Below are 18,281 nucleotides of genomic sequence, written 5' to 3'. Positions count from 1 at the left end.
TAAAGTGTTAACAACAAAAAAGAAGAGAAAAAGAGAGAAAAGAAGGAGAGAAAGAGAGGTAAGTTGTTAGTAAGGGCAAAAATGTAAAAGGAAAATGGACATATAAGGAAAAAACTTGGGAAAGTATACAATGAGTGGAAAGTGGGTTTTTGTGACAATACTTTAGGAGAAAGTGGGTGTGGGTGTCATTTTCCCTAAATTTAATCAACTTTAATTATGTACATACAGTTGCCCTTATTTATCGTATATCTTCGTAAACTATGTGTTCTTTAAAATTTAACTAATTTATCTTTTATTTCTAGAGATTACTTATTTTTATTATAATTATTAGTTGATAAATTTTCACTCAAGATAATATTCTTTTATTATTTTTGTAATTATTTTATCAGAAAGTTGCATTTATTTATTATTATCTTTCATTTTAACTCACAGTTATATATGTATAATATTAGTTATATACAACGGCGGACCCACTTAGGAGGAAAGTGGGTCACCTGACCTGGGTAACTAATAAAATAGTTAGTTTTTACATGTATTTACATAAAATTTCAGTAGCACAGATAGTAAATTCTGTACTGTTGACCTCTCCAATCCCGAGTTCGAACCACCAATATGTCATATTAGTATTTATTCCCTGGAATTGACCTCCCTAAATTTTTATCCTTAGTCCGCCACTGGTTATATATGTATAATATTTATGTAGTTTTAGCTCTACTTGTTATTTTTTTCTTCTGATATTCTTAGCATATATTTTCAAACTACTTTATTGCTTTCAAATTATTTTCTAATATATAAATCTAAATTTAAAATTTAATTTAACTTTATTTGAAATATTTCCCCATGCGGTCCTAGTATTAAATAAAAACTAGGTATATCATTCATCTAAAATAAATCATCTCTATATAATTAAAAGAGGATTACGTTAGGGAAAATGTCCGAAATCCTCCTTCTAATTACTCAAATTGCCATTCAATTCGAGCAAATTTAAAATGATTCTGAAAATTCGGAAGGGCACATTTGTCCGCCCACATGAAAAGACATTACCCGTCCAGAAAGGAAGAGGATCCGCGTCTTTTTCCTTTAACCCGGTTTCGTTGTTTTATTGGTTACACGTTGATAGAAAGTTGGGGTCCAATAAAGCCTGCATACGAAAACAAAAAAGCCCATTACGAAAACATATATTGTACAAGTTGTTTCTATATTTCTATAGATCTTCCTTTCTTAGAAACCACAACAATCACGCCTTTATCATCGCTGGTAGAAGATATTCGCAAAATCAATCATTCAAAAATTAGAACATCCTAATCTCGAAAAATCCCTAAATGTTAGTATTGCATAATCTAACTTCCCTTATATCAAACCTAACTACCGAATAAACCTTGATCGAATAAGTATCAAAGATTTTGTGCTCACAAACATGTAATGTACCATTCAACTATAAATATCGTCAACAAACCCATAAACTAAATCATCTCACACTCAAAATATCTCGACCACAAAGAGTCAAACACAAACCTCGCAATGGCTGCTTCATACGCTTTCCTCCGAGACATCAAGCTGTTCAAGACTTCATGGAAGGTGCAGGTAAGGGTCATGCATACATGGAAAACATATACCACACTTTTTGGTGAAACCTTCGACATGGTACTTGCTGATGTCCAAGTAAGTATAAATATCATATGTACATATATAATAACCATGTACATATTCCTAATATATATGTATGTCATTTACAGGGAACAAAAATCCATGCTTCGTGCAAAAAAGACCTCATCAACCGTTTCGAGAATAGGTTCACTACTGGACAAAGGAGATCCATTGAAAATTTTGGTTTAAACTTTGCCAGTGGCCAATTCAAACCAACCAGTCATCGCTACAAGATGACTTTCATGTATCAAACCGTAGTCGAGACGGTCGACTCTATATCTGATGAGCCGTTCCTATCTCTCACCCGATTTGACTAGGTCTTATCTGGAAACCCGAATCCAAACTTCCTAATATGTAAAACTAATAGTAGTTTGCTGCAAATTACAGTGATGTGAGGATGACATGTACTTTGTGGGGATCATTTGCTGATGAAATCTATGCTGCTTGCCAAGAAGTCGATGTGCACCTGATGGTTTGTCTTCTTAGATTTGCGAAGATCAAACTCTATAATGGTAAGTATTTACCGGTTTATGAAACTGTCGAATATAATATATTCCAATTTAAAAATTTGCTAATGTAAACCACACCTTCATAGATGTGACGACTATTTCAAATGCTTTCCATGCATCTCAACTTATTATTAATCCGGACTACACTGAGGTTATAGAGTTCATGGGAAAGTAAGTATTTATTAATTTTCTTTGTTTCTTTTTTTAAAAATAACAAAGGTATAGAATCGTATTTGTATATTGACATACTGAATGTAGGTTGCCAAATGATGGACTTGCTCTCACTATTCTTGAGGGCAATCCAAATCGTGAACTACAGTTAGCCAACAACAGAGAGTTCTACCAACAGTTTCCTACAAGGACAATCAAAGAAATCCTCGAAGCCAACGAGGTATTCCTATCAAACCCACATATAAACTCACAGAATTTACCCTTATCCATTTGTTATAGAAAAATTAAGAGTTTTTTGACAATGGCATAGGTTGGTAGGGTGAAGCTGGTCTGTACTATTTATGCTAACGACTCTAATTGGGCGTGGTATTACATAGCATGTAAAAAGTGTAATAAGAAGGTGACTAAGGTGATGACAATTACAAATGGAAGTGCTGTCGTTGCAATGAAACCAAAATGGTATTGTGAGACTTGCCATCGACAAGTGATCATACAACTGAACTACTTAGTCACCTACTTTTAAATGAACTTTCATTCTTCATCACGTTGTCATATGTTTAGGTACAAGACACATGTCAATGTCATGGACGAAACAGGAGAGATGAAACTGTTCATTTTTTTATAGCCCAGCTGCTGAGATTGTTGGCTGTCCAGCCAATAATCTTATTGATGGACCTTTTGACGAGGTAAACTTAGAATATTAAGAAAATTTGATGGTGTTATATATTTAATTTAAATTAGTTTCAAAGAATATATTTAAAATAAATCTAAAATTATATACTAATATATTAATCTAAACTATTACAGATGGAAGATCCAGAAAATTTGCCACAAGACATCAAAGATTTGGTTGGAAAAACCTATAAATTTCTGGTGAGTATTCATCATGACAACTTGTGGAATGACTGGGATACCTACAAGGTTTCAAAAGTGCTTTCTAAAGATGGAGTTCTCGATGATGATGGTACTGACCTGTCCAATGGTAGAGATAATCCACCTGATGATAGCACAAGTCATCAGGTATGTTACTGTCAATCTTATAATCTTGTATTATACATATTCTATGATAAAAGTAGTGAAGATGTCCACCAAAATTTTTATTCTATAATTTTGAATTATACATATTCTATATAATTTTTAATTTTGTTATTAGGCAAGCCTGTTGCTTACAAGTAGTGAAGATGTTTCTGAATCTTCAAATCCTTCTTCTAAGAGATCAAGCGGTGATACAGATGTTCCTGTTGATACATCTTCAGCTACTAAGAAACTTTGTTTGGACCACATCAACGTTGTTAACATCAAAAAGGAGAAGCTCACAAAGGCGGAGATTCTGGCTGCGGCAAAGAAGGCTGGTGCAGGGAAGGATGGAGGAAGCAAGGAGGCTGCTTGCGAGAAGAAGTGACATGGTCACAATTACTGTTTGATTGAGCTTTGAGTTTCGAGTTTCAATTTCCTTTAAAACTATTTAATAATGGATTCTATGGTTTGGAATCTCTCCATAATAATTATTGTAATGTAGGTTTTCCCTATGTTATCGTTTGCCTTAGAAATAAATTCATTTTAGTACATTTTGTTAGAAGCAAAATTTATTTTCCAAATATTATTTCGTTTAAAGGATTTTAAGATTGAGATCGAATCCGAAAGTTACATTAAAGTTACTTGATATAATAATTTATTTGCAGATTCTATTACTTCCTTAATAAAAAACAATACAAAATACTAATCTATATATTGGCTATTTGAAAATAGCCAAAAAAAAAATAGAAGTAATAGTAAAAAGTATGTCTGTTGATAACCGAAAAAGTAAACCAATTGAAACCATCTTGGTAACTAAAAAAGTATAGAGGGTTGAATCTATCAATCAAATCAAGTTTTTTGAAAAAATAAATATAATTTCAAAATTCAAATATTAGCATTATTTTTTTCAAATACATTCAATTCAAATACTATTCTTGTATATGTAATTATTAATGTATATCTTCTGTATATATATATGGAAGGGCAGTTAAGTGACTCTTGAGAAAAACGCTTTACATCAAGGTAAGCGAAAAGTTTCAAAGCATCTACCAAATAGAAAACTTCGTTTTCCCGATGTCTCATCGGTCCTTTTTCGAAGATATTACTATAGATTCCTCAAGGAAGACAAAGTGGACTATCTTCGTCAAGATCTTGAGTATTTGGAAAGGGAATGAGAATCATTTCAGAAGGTATTTTATCCTTCTCATGGATTGACTCTTTTTGTTATCTACTAAGTTTATTTTATTACACAAGTTAATTCCAGAAGTTTATAAACCCGTTTTCGTTATCTGAGTTATATTATTCTATTTTGATTACGAAATAATAGGGATCTAGAATTGATGCTACCATTCCTCCAATCAAGTATAAAGAGAAATTTAAGAGATACCTCAAGGAAGGCTAATGGTATCTCTTGAACTTCTTCAAAATTGTTGTAACTCCAAGGTCGAATCCATACACTCTTCATCCCGTGCATCTTCTGTTTGTTGAAAAAACAACAATGGCTCCTATCGGTCCAAAATCGCCGAGTCAGTTCTTTCAATTTACTTCAGCCATAGAAATTGCAAATGCTACAGAAGCTGATAAAAAAGGAGTTGTGGGTATGTTTTCTTTGTTTGGGTTTAATAAATTGAAAGACTTCATTGTTTATTGATATTGATTATTCAATATATGTTACATAGATGCATGTGGACTGCTTATGGATGTATCTCAAATTGCAAAGATACATTATATGGATAGGGCTCGAGGGTGTGAATCTGAAAAAAATATGGTCATTTTCAAACTTAAAGATTCCAAGTAAGTTACTTAATCGTGAGTACTTTCTTCACATTGTGCTATATAACATTTACTTTATTAAAACAATCTTTGGAATATAACTGTAGTTAATTATTTTTTTAGTGGGAGGATTATGAAATGTGTTGCTATAGGAAAAACGTGTGATGACTTTGTTAAGAATTGGTATAAGAGGGTATCGGATATCAATTTTGTTAATGGAACAATCCTTTGCGTCCTACGTCTCTGGAGATACGCTTCATTCCAAGGTGACATATAACTTTGCCATATTTCTTTTAAAAATAATTAACAGATACCTCTATGTGAGTATTTACCTTTAATCGTTGTAATTTTTTTCAAATAAAGCTCAACCTTGCTTAATCTCTGAATCTACCTGTTCAAGATGCTTTATTGATAAGCATTTCCCAGAAATTGACAGGAAAAATTTCAGGTTAGATTGTACAGTAATATTATATAATCTTCCTATATATATATATATATATATCCTATTGTTGATGAATATTTTCTTTCATATTTCAGTGGACTTGAACCCGAAGAGGAAGATGACGTTTTTATGGAGGTTGTTGAGCAAAACTTTTAATGTTTCGGTGTCTTTTGTTTTTATGGAAGTTACTGAAATTAACTTTATGTAATTGAATGTTTAATTTTAAGAGTAATTGGAACATTATATATAAAACTATGTATGTTTAGAGTTATTATTTTGGAGATTACTGTTTAATCTATACTTATTATCTATTTGACAGAATTGGAAATATTGAATATTAGAGTGGAAATTTTAAGATTGGTGTTGCAGATTAGGACTTTGTCATGAAGTATAGATTTATATTTGGAGAAGTAAAGGAAAATTTATACAACTAGACAAATACTCTTTATTATACATAGTGTGACATGTGTTTGTATAAACTGAAAGAAATATGGAAAAATATATATATGCAAGTAAATCTGTAACAAGACAGCGAAAATCGAGCAATACTTCAACTGCGTTTGAGATAAATTTTCCAATATTACTTCAGTCAAAGAAAATTTGGGTTTAAATTTGGGATATTTAAATAGATATTATTTAATACTTACTGTAAAGCATAGGAAAAGAACTTCTATCAACTTTGTGTTAATGAGAATATTAGAAAAACAACTTAGAGAGTGAAGAATGAAGAAGAAGAGAGATTTGTCAGGTAATGGAGTTGATCAGTTAAGTCAAGAGAGAAAGAAGAAATGTACTACTAAAACCAGTGAACACATCGGCTACCATGAGAATTCTAATACTATTCAAGAAAAAAACTATACTATCAATCTTAAAGGAGTTTATGGAAGGCTTTTCACAGATTTGGCTGAGTTAAATTCTGTTTCTATTGAAGAATCAATCTATCCAACAGGAAACAACAATAATCAAGGATTAAAAGGTAAATAGTTTATTGTGTTTACCTGTTTTCTTTTTTAGTCCACAATCATTTACTAATGTATCCTTCGTACCTGTAGGAAATGTGTATCTTTCAGATCAAAACAATAATTTATCACCAATTCCAATCCGACAAAGTTTAGGTCCAGTCAATACCAACATATACAAGTGTCCTACCTTAGGTCCAGTCACCTGCAGATCATGATTTCTGTGAGTTAATACGAAGCACCTCTAAGAAAGGTAAATGAGTTTCTTACAATATAAATTTGTATGTTAATAAAGGACCAAACTAGATGTTTGCTTGCTAGTAGTTACCTGTTGTGCAGAGGGTAACTCTAATCTGGCTGCCATGGATATACGACAATACTACACTCCAGTTGGAACAAACCATCTTATTGATGATCTGCGAAAGGAAACAATCAAATGTAAGCAAAACAAATACATTAGAGTTATAGAGTTATGAGTTTTGTTTGGTTCTTCTCTCAAATTTTCTGTACAAAACCAGCTACGGTGGAAGAGGGATTACATAAGACCCGTTTCAAATTGGCTAGAGATAACTCTGGATTATGTACAAATCTATTTGGGTCTGCAGAAACTGTAATTGCTGAAGGTTTGTTTAATACCTTTCTTTACTCTAATAATTTATTTTTTCATTGTTGCTGGCATAATCCTTATTCAATATTGTCTAGATGTAAGGACAACCCGTCAGTCCAAAAAAAATGAAGGTAAAATCAAGAAGAAAAGATTTGTAAATCAGGTTTTAGAAGACATTACAAACCAACCTCACTTTATGAGAAGGCAGACGCAAGACAATTCTTCCAAAGGTAATATTTAATACCTGCAAAACCGGATTAGGTATGAGTTTGGTTTAATCTTGATGGAAACAGTTACTTGAGTAATATTGACAACAAATCTATAATGATAGATGTGCAAGTACAAGGTGGTAAAAGCACACAAACGAAAAGAAAAGTAAATTGGGTTTTAGAAGACATTACAAACAAACCTCACTTTATGAGAAGACAGACGCCAAACAATCCTCCAAAAGGTAATACTAAAAACCTGCAATATAGTGTAAAATGTCTGAGTTTATATTAATCTTGACAACAAATATATACTGATAGATATGCACGTACAAGATGGTTCTATCCAATCAGGCAGAAAAAAACAAAAAAAAGGCTCCAAATTTGGAGGATTTTTTGCACGACCCTACTTATGCTTCTTCAAGTGAAGGTATTTTATGATTAAATGAATCAGATTATTAATGTAGATCAATTTTGTCAATGAATCTTCTACAACGTTTACTTCGATACTGACAAATAGGTCATGATCTGACAGATAATGAACAGAACTTTGATGTTAGCAGTCAAGAAGACAGTGACTCAGAAAATTCAGTGTCCAGTATTGACGTATCCGTTGAATCAGAAATTCGGCAGATGGTACAAAAAATTTTCGTGAGAAATAAGAGACGACGTAAAGGTTTCAATGTTAAAGATTTTTCTTTTGGTGGATTCACAAAATTGAATTCAAAGGGCAATAATTTAACTCAAAACAGACCAGAAGGTGATATTTGAGGAATAATAAGTTAAAAAACAGGAATCTAAAAGTTCTGTTTGAATCTAATCGATAATTTCAAATTCGTGATGTAGGTAGTGAATATATAGATCATGGAGATCCAACATACAAGTGTTGTTACTGTGGAGCTATGATGTGGTATGATGAGCGTGTAAACAAACGAAGAAGATCAAGAAAACCTAAATTCTCTCTCTGTTGTTTACAAGGAACAGTCAAATTACCGTTCTTGAGAGAGGCACCAGAGCTCATTAGAGAATTGCTTAGTAAGGATGATGCTCTAAGTAGACATTTTAGAGAAAATATAAGAGCATATAATATGCTCTTTGCATTTTCTTCTCTTGGTGGTCAAGTTGATCGTAAAGTTGAGAAAGGTAAAGGTCCTAAACAATTCCAATTACATGGCCAGAATTTCCACAAGATTGGAAGTACGAAACCAGAAGATGGAGATTATGCAAAGTTTTCACAGCTGTGTATAGTAGATACGAAGAATAAGGTTGAAAACAGATCATCTGTTATGAGGTACACTGATTCCTTGCCAATCTTAACCTATGAAATTAAAAACCTTCTTACTGAAATCTAATTTATTTTTCATATTATTTTGTACAGCAAAGGAAAACAAAGAGGAAGATTCACAGGGAAAAAGGGTATAAGAAAGGAACTCATTGCCAGACTAATTAAAATGTTGGATGACGTAAACCCTTATGTCCATTCATTTAGACAAGCGAAAGATAAGTTTGATACTAATGAAGAAGATAAATTACATATGCGCATACTTAGTGATCATGTAGGGAAAGATGGNGTAGAACATATTCTATGCCAACGACATCTGAAGTTGCTGCATTGATTCCAGGGGATTTTCGTCCAGAGATGCCTGGACGTGATATTTTTGTGCAAGAGAAGAGTAGTGGAAGGCTACAAAGAATAAGTAAAGTACATGTTTCTTACTTGGCACTACAATATCCTCTAATTTTTCCCTATAGTGAAGATGGTTTCAGAATTGGAATAGAGAAGGGCTTTAGAGGTGACAATCCAGATACAGAAAATAAGTTTATTAGTCTTAGACAGTGGTTTGCTTTCAGGATCCAAGAAAGAGAGAATGAATCCCAAACTCAGTTAAGGTCTAAGCGTCTTTTCCAACAGTTTTTGGTAGATGCATACACGAGTCTGGAATCAAATAGGTTGAAGTATATTAAATTTAACCAGTCGAATCTAAGATGTGATAATTACGCATCTCTTGAAGCAGCGGCCGAAGGTGAAAACAATAACATGGAAGAGCAGGGGAAGCAAGTTCGAATCCCCGCATCTTTTACTGGTGGACCTCGCTATATGTTGCAGAGTTATTATGATGCCATGACTACATGTAAACAGTATGGGTTTCCCGACTTATTCATTACTTTTACATGTAATCCCAAGTGGCCAGAAATAACAAGGTACTTGAAGAAGAGAAAATTGAATTCAGATAATAGACCAGACATTATGTGTCGGATATTCAAGATAAAACTTGAGTCTCTTATGAGAGATTTAACCGAAGAACATATTCTTGGCAAGACTACAGCAGGTAAGTATTTTGTTGAGCTTCCTAAATTAAATTATTACGAATGATTTTATTTACAATCTGTTTGCTACTATTGCAGCAATGTACACCATTGAATTTCATAAACGTGGACTACCCCATGCTCATATCCTTCTATTTATGGATCAAAGTTGTAAATTACCAATTGGCGATGATATTAACAAGATCATATCTGCTGAGATTCCAGATAAGCTTGAAGATCCTGAACTATACGATGTTGTAAAGGATTGCATGATCCACGGACCGTGTGGTGCGGCGAAGCCAAATTCACCATGTATGATTGATGGAAAATGTTCCAAATTTTTCCCTAAGGTCCATGTTGAAGATACAAGTGTTTTCAAAGATGGATATCCAGTATATAGGAGAAGAGTATCTACGGCTTATGTAGAGAAGAATGAAATAAAGTGCGATAACAGATATGTTGTTCCTTATAATCGTCTCCTATTATTGCACTATCGGGCTCACATCAATGTTGAGTGGTGCAACCAATCTGGTTCATCAAGTACTTATTTAAGTATATTAACAAGGGACAAGATCGTGTAGCATTTGTGATAGAACCTAAAAAGAAAACTACTTCAGATGATAATTGCGTCGTTAATGGTTCTAACATCACAAAGGAAGCAGGGACGGGTGATACTTCATCTTCTATAAATCTCGAAGAAAAGAAAAAAGATGAAGTAAAAAACTGGTTTGATTGCAGGTATTTGTTTTGTCCATTATTTTTAAAATTAAAGTATATTATTGGCTATTTGTGTAGAAAAAATGATAATCACATTTTTGTTTTTTTGAAGATATGTATCAGCTTCAGAAGCAGCTTGGAGGCTTTTCAAATTTCCAATACAGTATAGAAGCATATCGGTGATGAAACTTCCATTTCATCCTCCAGGAAAACAACCAGTATATTACAAAGGAAAAGAGAACATTGAAGATGTTTTGGAAAGAAGAGCTAATGTAGATTATATGTTCATGGCCTACCTCAAACTGAATCAGGTTAACGAGTTTGCTAGACAGTTCACTTATGCTGAAATACCAAAATATTTTACTTGGGATGGTAAAAAAAAGCAATGGAAGCTTCGGGAGAGAGGTTTCTCTATAGGAAGAATCAATTATGTCCCACAGAAGATGAAAGCTGAATATTACATGAGAATACTTCTTAGTATAGTGACTGGTCCTAAAAGTGATGAAGATATTAGAATATTCAGAGGTGTTGTCTATGATACATACAAAAAAGCATGTTGGGCACGTGGTATTTTGGAAGACGACCAGGCTTATATAGACAGTATTCTAGAAGTAAGTGCATGGTTTTTTGGACCGCAGCTTCGTAATTTATTCACAATGATGCTACTTGGCAAGTATTATCAGAAGACATCGAGCACAAGAAAAGAGAACAATACAATAATCCAGGTTTGTGAGTCTGTTTTTTTTGTTAAAAAATAAGAGTTTTCAAGTTGTTTTATGTATGTTTTGAAAGTTTCTGATTTTGCAAACTATAATTTCACTGACATGTAATATCATCTGCAGCATTGAATTTAACAGAGGATGAGAAGAAGAATTATACTCTCAATGAGATAGAAGAGTTGATGTTTAGAAATGGTGGAACTCTACAAGCATTCGACGATATGCCTAAGCCAATTGACATGGGTGTTGATCATTCAAACCGTCTCATTACAGAAGAAAAGAACTACGATCGTGATTATTTGAAGGAGAAACATGACGAATGGATAAATAAGATGACATCAGAACAACGAGCAATATATGAAGAGATCATGTGTGCTGTTTTGAAAGACAATGGCGGAGTGTTTTTTGTATACGGCTTTGGAGGGACTGGAAAGACTTTTATGTGGAAAACTTTGTCTGCTGCTGTTAGATATAGGGGATTGATAGCAATAAATGTCGCACCAAGCGGTATTGCGTCTTTGTTATTGGAGGGTGGAAGGACTGCACATTCAAGGTTTTGTATCCCAATAAACTCTGATGATTTTTCAATGTGTAATATCAATCCTACTTCAGATCATGCTAACATGTTGAAAGAAACATCTTTGATCATATGAGATGAAGCACCAATGATGAGCAGATATTATTTTGAGAATTTGGATAGGAGTTTGTCAGATATTATGAGAAATAGTGATAATAAGCCCTTTGGTGGAAAGGTTATTGTGTTTGGAGGTGATTTCAGACAAGTTCTCCCGGTTATCAATGGTGCTGGTAGGGCTCAAATTGTTCTAGCGTCTTTAAATTCATCATATCTGTGGGAACATTGTAAGGTTCTAACTTTGACAAAGAACATGCGGCTTATGTCAAATGGAGTGTCTGAGAGTGAAGCAGAAAGTATCAAGGAGTTTTCTGATTGGATATTAGTTGTTGGAGATGGGAAAATTCCAGAAACTAACGATGGGGAAGCTCTAATTGATATTCCAGATGAATTCCTAATCACAAATGTTGGTGATCCGATTGATGCTATAAGAAGAGCCGTGTATGGAAATTTGGAAATCTTGCACAACGAAAAAGATCCAAAATTCTTTCAGACCAGAGCTATCTTATGTCCAACAAACAGTGATGTTCACACTATAAATGAACGCTTGCTTGAAAAGCTTTAAGGTTAGTAAATAATCAACAATATTAAATTTTAATTACTTCTTGCTCATGAAATTTTAGAATATGTTCTAAAATTATGTCTATACAGGAGAAGAAATAGTGTACTTAAGTGCTGATAGTATTGACCCTCAGGATAGCGAATCACTAAACAACCCAGTATTCAGTTCTGATTTTTTGAATAGTATAAGACTATCTGGATTACCAAATCACAGTTTACGTCTTAAGATTGGTGCTCCTGTTATGTTGCTACAGAATATAGATCCTAAAGGTGGTTTATGCAACGGTACAAGATTGCAGATTACACAGATGGGGAATAATGTTTTAGAAGCTTGCGTTATTACGGGGGATAGAGTTGGAGACAAATTTTTGATTCCTAAGATCTTAATTAAACCATCAGATACTAAGCTGCCTTTTAGGAGGAGGAGAAGACAGTTTCCATTAGCAGTGGCTTTTGCAATGACAATTAACAAGAGTCAAGGACAATCACTAGAAGAAGTTGGTTTGTTTTTCCTCGACCTGTGTTTTCTCATGGACAGCTATACGTAGCTTTGTCAAGGGTGACATCAAAGAAGGGTTTGAAAGTGCTTATCGTTGATAAAGAAGGGGAGCCGCAGAAGCAGACAATGAATGTTGTTTTCAAGAAAATATTTCAGAATCTATGGAAATAGTTTTTGTTATGAACATCTGTTAACATATTTCAGAATCCAATAAAACAAAGCTATGTATGATTTTTGAAAGCGAAGTAGGTATTTTTTTAAAACACTGATCTAGGTTTTCATGAATCGTTAAGAGATATCGATGATTTTTTAATAAGATTTCAGTATTTATACCAGAAGAAAATCTCACTATAAACTAAAATTATTTATACTAATACTCATTTGGAAATAATTTCGTCACAAATATTGTCCTTTACCAGGAAAACCAACTAAATATTTTCCTTCTTTTTTTGGTTTTCCAATTATTACTTTCTCACCAAATCTCTTTACTCAAATCGTAAACAGAATATTTCATTCCGGTTGAAATCGCGGTATATCCTGATTAATTTCAAACAAATTTTGGAATAAAACCCTATAATGTTGAATAGTATAAATATGTATACAGATTGTAAGGTTTTAACTATCAAACACATAAGCAAAAAAAAGTAAACCTCTTGCTCTCTCAGGGAAAATATAATATGAAAAACATTCAAGATCCACTTATTCGGGCTTGGTTTGATCTGAATGTTAAGTGTTCAGAGGCTAGAGATCTCACTTTTGAAGAGATCCCTCAGTTTTATTCATGGAACCAGAAGCTGGAACTTTTTGAAAGAAAGCAATTAACAATCGGGAAACGAAGGACAACAAATATTTCAAGTAACTTCCATGGTAATGTTTGTTTGAAACTTCTTTTCAGATATTTGAAGGGACCAAGAAACGATGAAGATTTGAGAACCTACAATGGTGTGCTCTACGACTCATACAAGGAAGCATGTTTGGCCATAGGTTTACTGAAAGAATGTGATGAGGAAGCATCTTGATAACGTGAAAAGTTTTAATGTTTTCATTACTTATTATCTGTTAGAAGTAAGATTTTATTGAACTTAAATTTTTCATAGTTTGATACAATTATCAAACCATCTAGTGGGAGTTTTTTCCGTATTTCATAAATTAATAAACCAAGATTAGTTTTCATAAGTGAGGGTTCGAGAAAATCAACCTTCTGAAATGAAGTTACTCCTCTGTACGATGAAGAAAGTTCCCAGCCTTTGTTTTCGGTAATTATATGATGTTTTCAGGTCACCTACAAAGATATAACAAAAAGCCACTTAGCATTTAAATAGGCTTAAGCAATCACTTCCTGTTAATATTAATTTTCCCAAGGATCAAAATACTTATCTAATTGTAGTTTATCTTCAACACAATGAAAGAGCCTTATCCAGTAGAAAACAGGTCGTAAGTCAATACAATCACAAAATTCACCAGAAAGAAGTTAAAATAGTTATTACCAACCGGAAGTTATCACCTTCCATAGGTTGCTCGAAAGTTTATGTATCCAGCAGTTGTTTCCTCCGAAAGATGAACAAAACGCACCTCACAGGTTAAATCAGTGAGCCAATTTCTATTAGTAAACCGGTAAAAAAAATCTTATTCAAACGTTCGAAAAAAACCGTAAATGGTAAAAATCGTACAAGTAGAGATTATTCAGAAAGATTTGAGAAGCTGCTTACCCAGATGATCGATTGGTTTTAGGAATTATCAAAATCCCAAAACACCTCCCTTTTTAATCGATTAAGTTCAAATCGATCGTCCATCCTTTGTAGCCGTAAGCACCTTAGATACCGTTTTGAAATTATCTTTTTCAATATTGAGATATACGAAAGCAATTGACTGTTTCTCAAGATTTATAACGAAATTTCAGATTTTTTATCAACTAAATGACTAGGATAAGAGGAACGAAGAAGAAGGTGAGAAATGAATTACAACAATGAACAAAGAAGAACAGGGGACGTCGTTCCCCAATTCTTTTCTCTCATCGTTTCAATTCTTTTAATCATATATTTTTCTTACAAATTTAACCTTTACTGCAATATTGTAATAATCAAAAGGCCTAGCCCATTACAAACATACTAATGCAGTTCACACGAAATCCATTACATAAATGGGTCGTTTAAAAAAATATTTAGATGAGGACTATACATTTCAAATAAATATTACATTTACAAAACAAAACAAAATATATGCACATATGCCAAGTAATGAAATTGTTAAGAAACTATTATTTCTAATTTTTAGTATAAAAGTAAGATAAACAACCTACTTCTTAATTAAAAAAAACAAGCAATTAAACTATTCTACTAAAAGAGAAAAAAATAACACACAAACTATTTTAGAAATAACTATTTTAAAATAAATATACTTTTACAACAATCAAACTACTACACCTATAAATAGTTAATATGTCAATAAAAATTAACACATTTAGATGGTTAAAAACTATAAATAGTTTTCAATGCCCCGCATATTCAAACCTACATTAATCCGCTTATATATTAAATTCGACATTCACGAACAATACACATATAATAGTTTTTATACATATAAGTTTTACAGTTAATTGCCTAATTTATAAAACATTATTAAGCTTCGTTACGCGGTGTACCGCAGGTTCAAACCTAGTCTATACTATTAATTAAGAAGCACAAATAACAAAATCTCCAAAAAAAAAAAAAAAAATCTATTACATGAAATGCCAAAGTAATTAAAGATAAGAGCATCACAGCTTCAAAACTAGTTTGCAAGCAATGGAAATCAATAGTAGACGACTCTCCTTTCTTCCGTGAGCTTTTCTTTTCTCATCATCAAAAGCCGCACTCTTCATGGTCGCTCATCTGCAGGAATTCTCACAAAGAAAACGTGGCTTACTACGGATGCGAGATTTGGGAACTTTCACGATCCCTTGGCTCGTACGTCTCCTCTTTCCTAACCGACAAATTCGGGACTTCATAATGAATTGATTTGCATCTACTAATTTTTACAAAGGACAGTTTAGATAACACCTACCCATATATACCCAAGCGTGGATTGCGTCCGAGTGATGCCTACACACTTTTTATAATCTGCACAATCTGAACATCAGTTCAGGGAGTTAGTCTTGACCGAAAATATATGAACCCAACCAAATTTTAGACGTTCATAAAAAATTATCTGATTTTTATATATATGGTCCAACAATCTTAATCACAAATTTATGCGTAGTTTTTGAACATTTAGTACCTAAATACAACTTGCCAGATAAAATTCAATCGTAAAAAACAGTCTAGTTTCCAAGAATGAGCCTATAAATCGATAATACTTTTATTATCAGCGACGGCAGAAGAAATGAAATGGATTTGATGGGTTTGAATACTGCATTGAAAGAACTTTCATGGCCACAATGGCATTAGCTGTCTCGGTGTAATGAATCCCATCCCAGCTTACGAAGCGAGACCCTTTGTCACATACATTAGAGCCTCTGTGGCCACATGTTATGTTCATATTGTAGTTGTAAGGAGTCCCTCCATATCCGCAGCAAGCCATTAACGGTCTCCCAAAGCCTGCATTTATTTAACTAAGATATAACCAATACCATTCGGCCAATGATGGTAATGGAAGAATGAGTAAACTCTGCTCTACCGTATTCGTTGGAGTTTGCAATGAGGCTGTATTTGATAGTGTATATGTCGACATAGATTATTGTGGCGTCTTTAAGTTGGCTCCTCAGCTCCTCACACATATGATCTAATCTTTGGTTAAAAAGCTTTGCTGCCGAGTTGTAACTGGCTAAGCAACCGTGCTGGTCGAGATCTTTGCTCGTAACCATTGAAAGTTTTTGAGGTAGACAACCTAATGGACCAGTGTTGTGGATCCAGAATCTCCTTCCTCCTTCATCGTACAATCTCTGCAGACCACAAAACCGATTATAAAAGGTTACATGGTGCATAGTAAAGATTTATAAACTCCGAAAGTTTCACCTTTATTCCGCTTTGTATCTCGGAAACAATTTGTGGAATTAGCTTAACCGTTTGAGAATACGAGTTGCCTTTAGCGAAAGAATGCGAAATGTCGTTCTGTCCTATATCAATCATGTATAATGCGTTTTTGAATCCATCCTCACTTATGTACATTCCCTTTAATGAATCTACAAAACACACATGCCAACTCTAGTCAAGATCATTAACTAAGAACAGAGTATATACAAATACAACATTGATTTGGGGATGAGGATGGTTTACTTGAACTAGAAGCGAGCTCGAGTGATCGAGATTTGAAATGACTGAATTGCATGAGCTGAATGCTGAGCGAGAAAGGGACGTTTTTGGGGAGAGTAGCGGATCCAACAATAGCGAAATTTGCACCGTTTTGAAACCTTGTTCCACCCAATGAATCTAAGTATGGCCTCAAAAGACTTGTATTCAAACTCTGGCCTACAAATTTCCTCGTTAGTACGTAAATCCATTTAACAATTTTAAATGAATGCCAAAAGACAAATACAAAACTCAACACCCCATCATAAGGGCTTAGCAAAACGAAAATGAAAATGCAGAACAAAAAACCGAACCCAACCAGCCAAACAAAATCTCAGCAGTACGAACCTAAACCAAATAATTTATGATCCCGTTATAGCAATCTCTATATCAAATTGAGAAAAATGTCGTTAAAATCACGAACTTTCAAATTGTGGCCATTTTAATCACGAACTCTAGGTAAGGCCATTAAAAACATAAACTTTTGTTGACTTACCGTTTTAATCATCAAATTTTGTTGACCAGGACGAAAAGGACATGTCGTTAACTCCCTAAACGGAGTAATCAGCCGGCGTTAACAGATCGTTAATACTTCCCGTTAGTGTCAAAACGACACCATTTGAACCGAGAGAAAACATATCAAAATCCCCAAATCGATCCCATTTGAAATCACAATCCCTAATTCTCTTCTCCCCAATCTGATTTTTCGATTCTAATCTCAATCCAAAACTCTTATCTCATTCCCCAAGAGATATGAGTTGCAATTCTGGGCAATCAAGTGGTGAAAAGAAAGTCCGTGGATGCCATGGTGTTCCCTCGAAGTGTCATTGCGGCAAAGATGTTGTTTTCTACACATCGAACATGCAAGCAAACCCAGGAAGACCTTTCTTTCGCTGTCCGAACAGAGGAGATGTATGTAATAGAATTGTTTTGCTTTTTTGTGTTTTCGAGTTTTGATTCAAGTTTTTGTTTTTTCAGGACCATTTGTTTAAATGGGTTGAAGAAGGTGTATACGAAGAGGTTGTAGATGCTTTACCAAAATTTTCTATCATTGGCAGAGAGATTGAAGATTTGAAGGAAAGGATTGAAGAACTGAAGGAAGATGGAATGTTGATCAAAAGAGACACTAAGAAATGGAAGTTGATGAGCTCATTGTGCTTGGTGTGTCTTACTTTTAGTGTCATTGCCATTGTGATCCTTCTTCTTAAAACCAAAAACCCAAAATTTGTTCTTGGTTACTAGAGTCTT

At 33.6% G+C, this 18,281-nt stretch overlaps 1 protein-coding gene and 1 long non-coding RNA gene across 23 annotated transcripts in view; both read right to left on the bottom strand.

Annotated features, from left to right (window-relative positions):
- LOC104701084 lies at window positions 873–14,788 on the bottom strand. Of its 21 annotated transcripts, none has more exons than XR_753730.2 (12): window positions 14,478–14,788; window positions 14,273–14,368; window positions 13,967–14,180; window positions 7,535–7,590; window positions 7,314–7,369; window positions 6,847–6,934; window positions 6,709–6,723; window positions 6,558–6,605; window positions 5,450–5,520; window positions 4,732–4,849; window positions 3,498–3,709; window positions 3,065–3,324 (listed from the first exon to the last, which is right to left on the bottom strand). It is a non-coding gene; the product is annotated as an uncharacterized LOC104701084 (long non-coding RNA). The 21 variants fall into 21 exon arrangements; XR_753731.2 differs by having other exon boundaries at window positions 5,450–5,508; XR_753721.2 differs by lacking the exon at window positions 5,450–5,520 and having other exon boundaries at window positions 3,498–3,565; window positions 3,645–3,709.
- Window positions 15,944–18,281, bottom strand: part of LOC104701083 (GDSL esterase/lipase LIP-4-like) — a 5,226-nt gene continuing 2,888 nt past the window's right edge. The window contains exons 2-5 of one of the 2 annotated variants that reach the window (XM_010416715.2): window positions 17,022–17,208; window positions 16,761–16,927; window positions 16,423–16,687; window positions 15,944–16,343 (exon numbers count right to left, since the gene is read on the bottom strand). In XM_010416715.2, coding sequence (XP_010415017.1) covers window positions 16,111–16,343; window positions 16,423–16,687; window positions 16,761–16,927; window positions 17,022–17,208 — 852 coding nt within the window. In that variant the 3' untranslated portion in view covers window positions 15,944–16,110. Of the gene's footprint in view, window positions 16,344–16,422; window positions 16,688–16,760; window positions 16,928–17,021; window positions 17,214–18,281 lie in introns of both variants that reach the window. The other variant, XM_010416714.2, reaches the window with a different exon arrangement.

The sequence above is a fragment of the Camelina sativa genome, chromosome 7, assembly GCF_000633955.1.
Source record: "Camelina sativa cultivar DH55 chromosome 7, Cs, whole genome shotgun sequence".
NCBI classification, from domain to species: Eukaryota; Viridiplantae; Streptophyta; class Magnoliopsida; order Brassicales; family Brassicaceae; genus Camelina; species Camelina sativa.
Note: the sequence above shows the minus strand (reverse complement) of the source record. Positions and strands in the feature narration are given on the sequence as shown.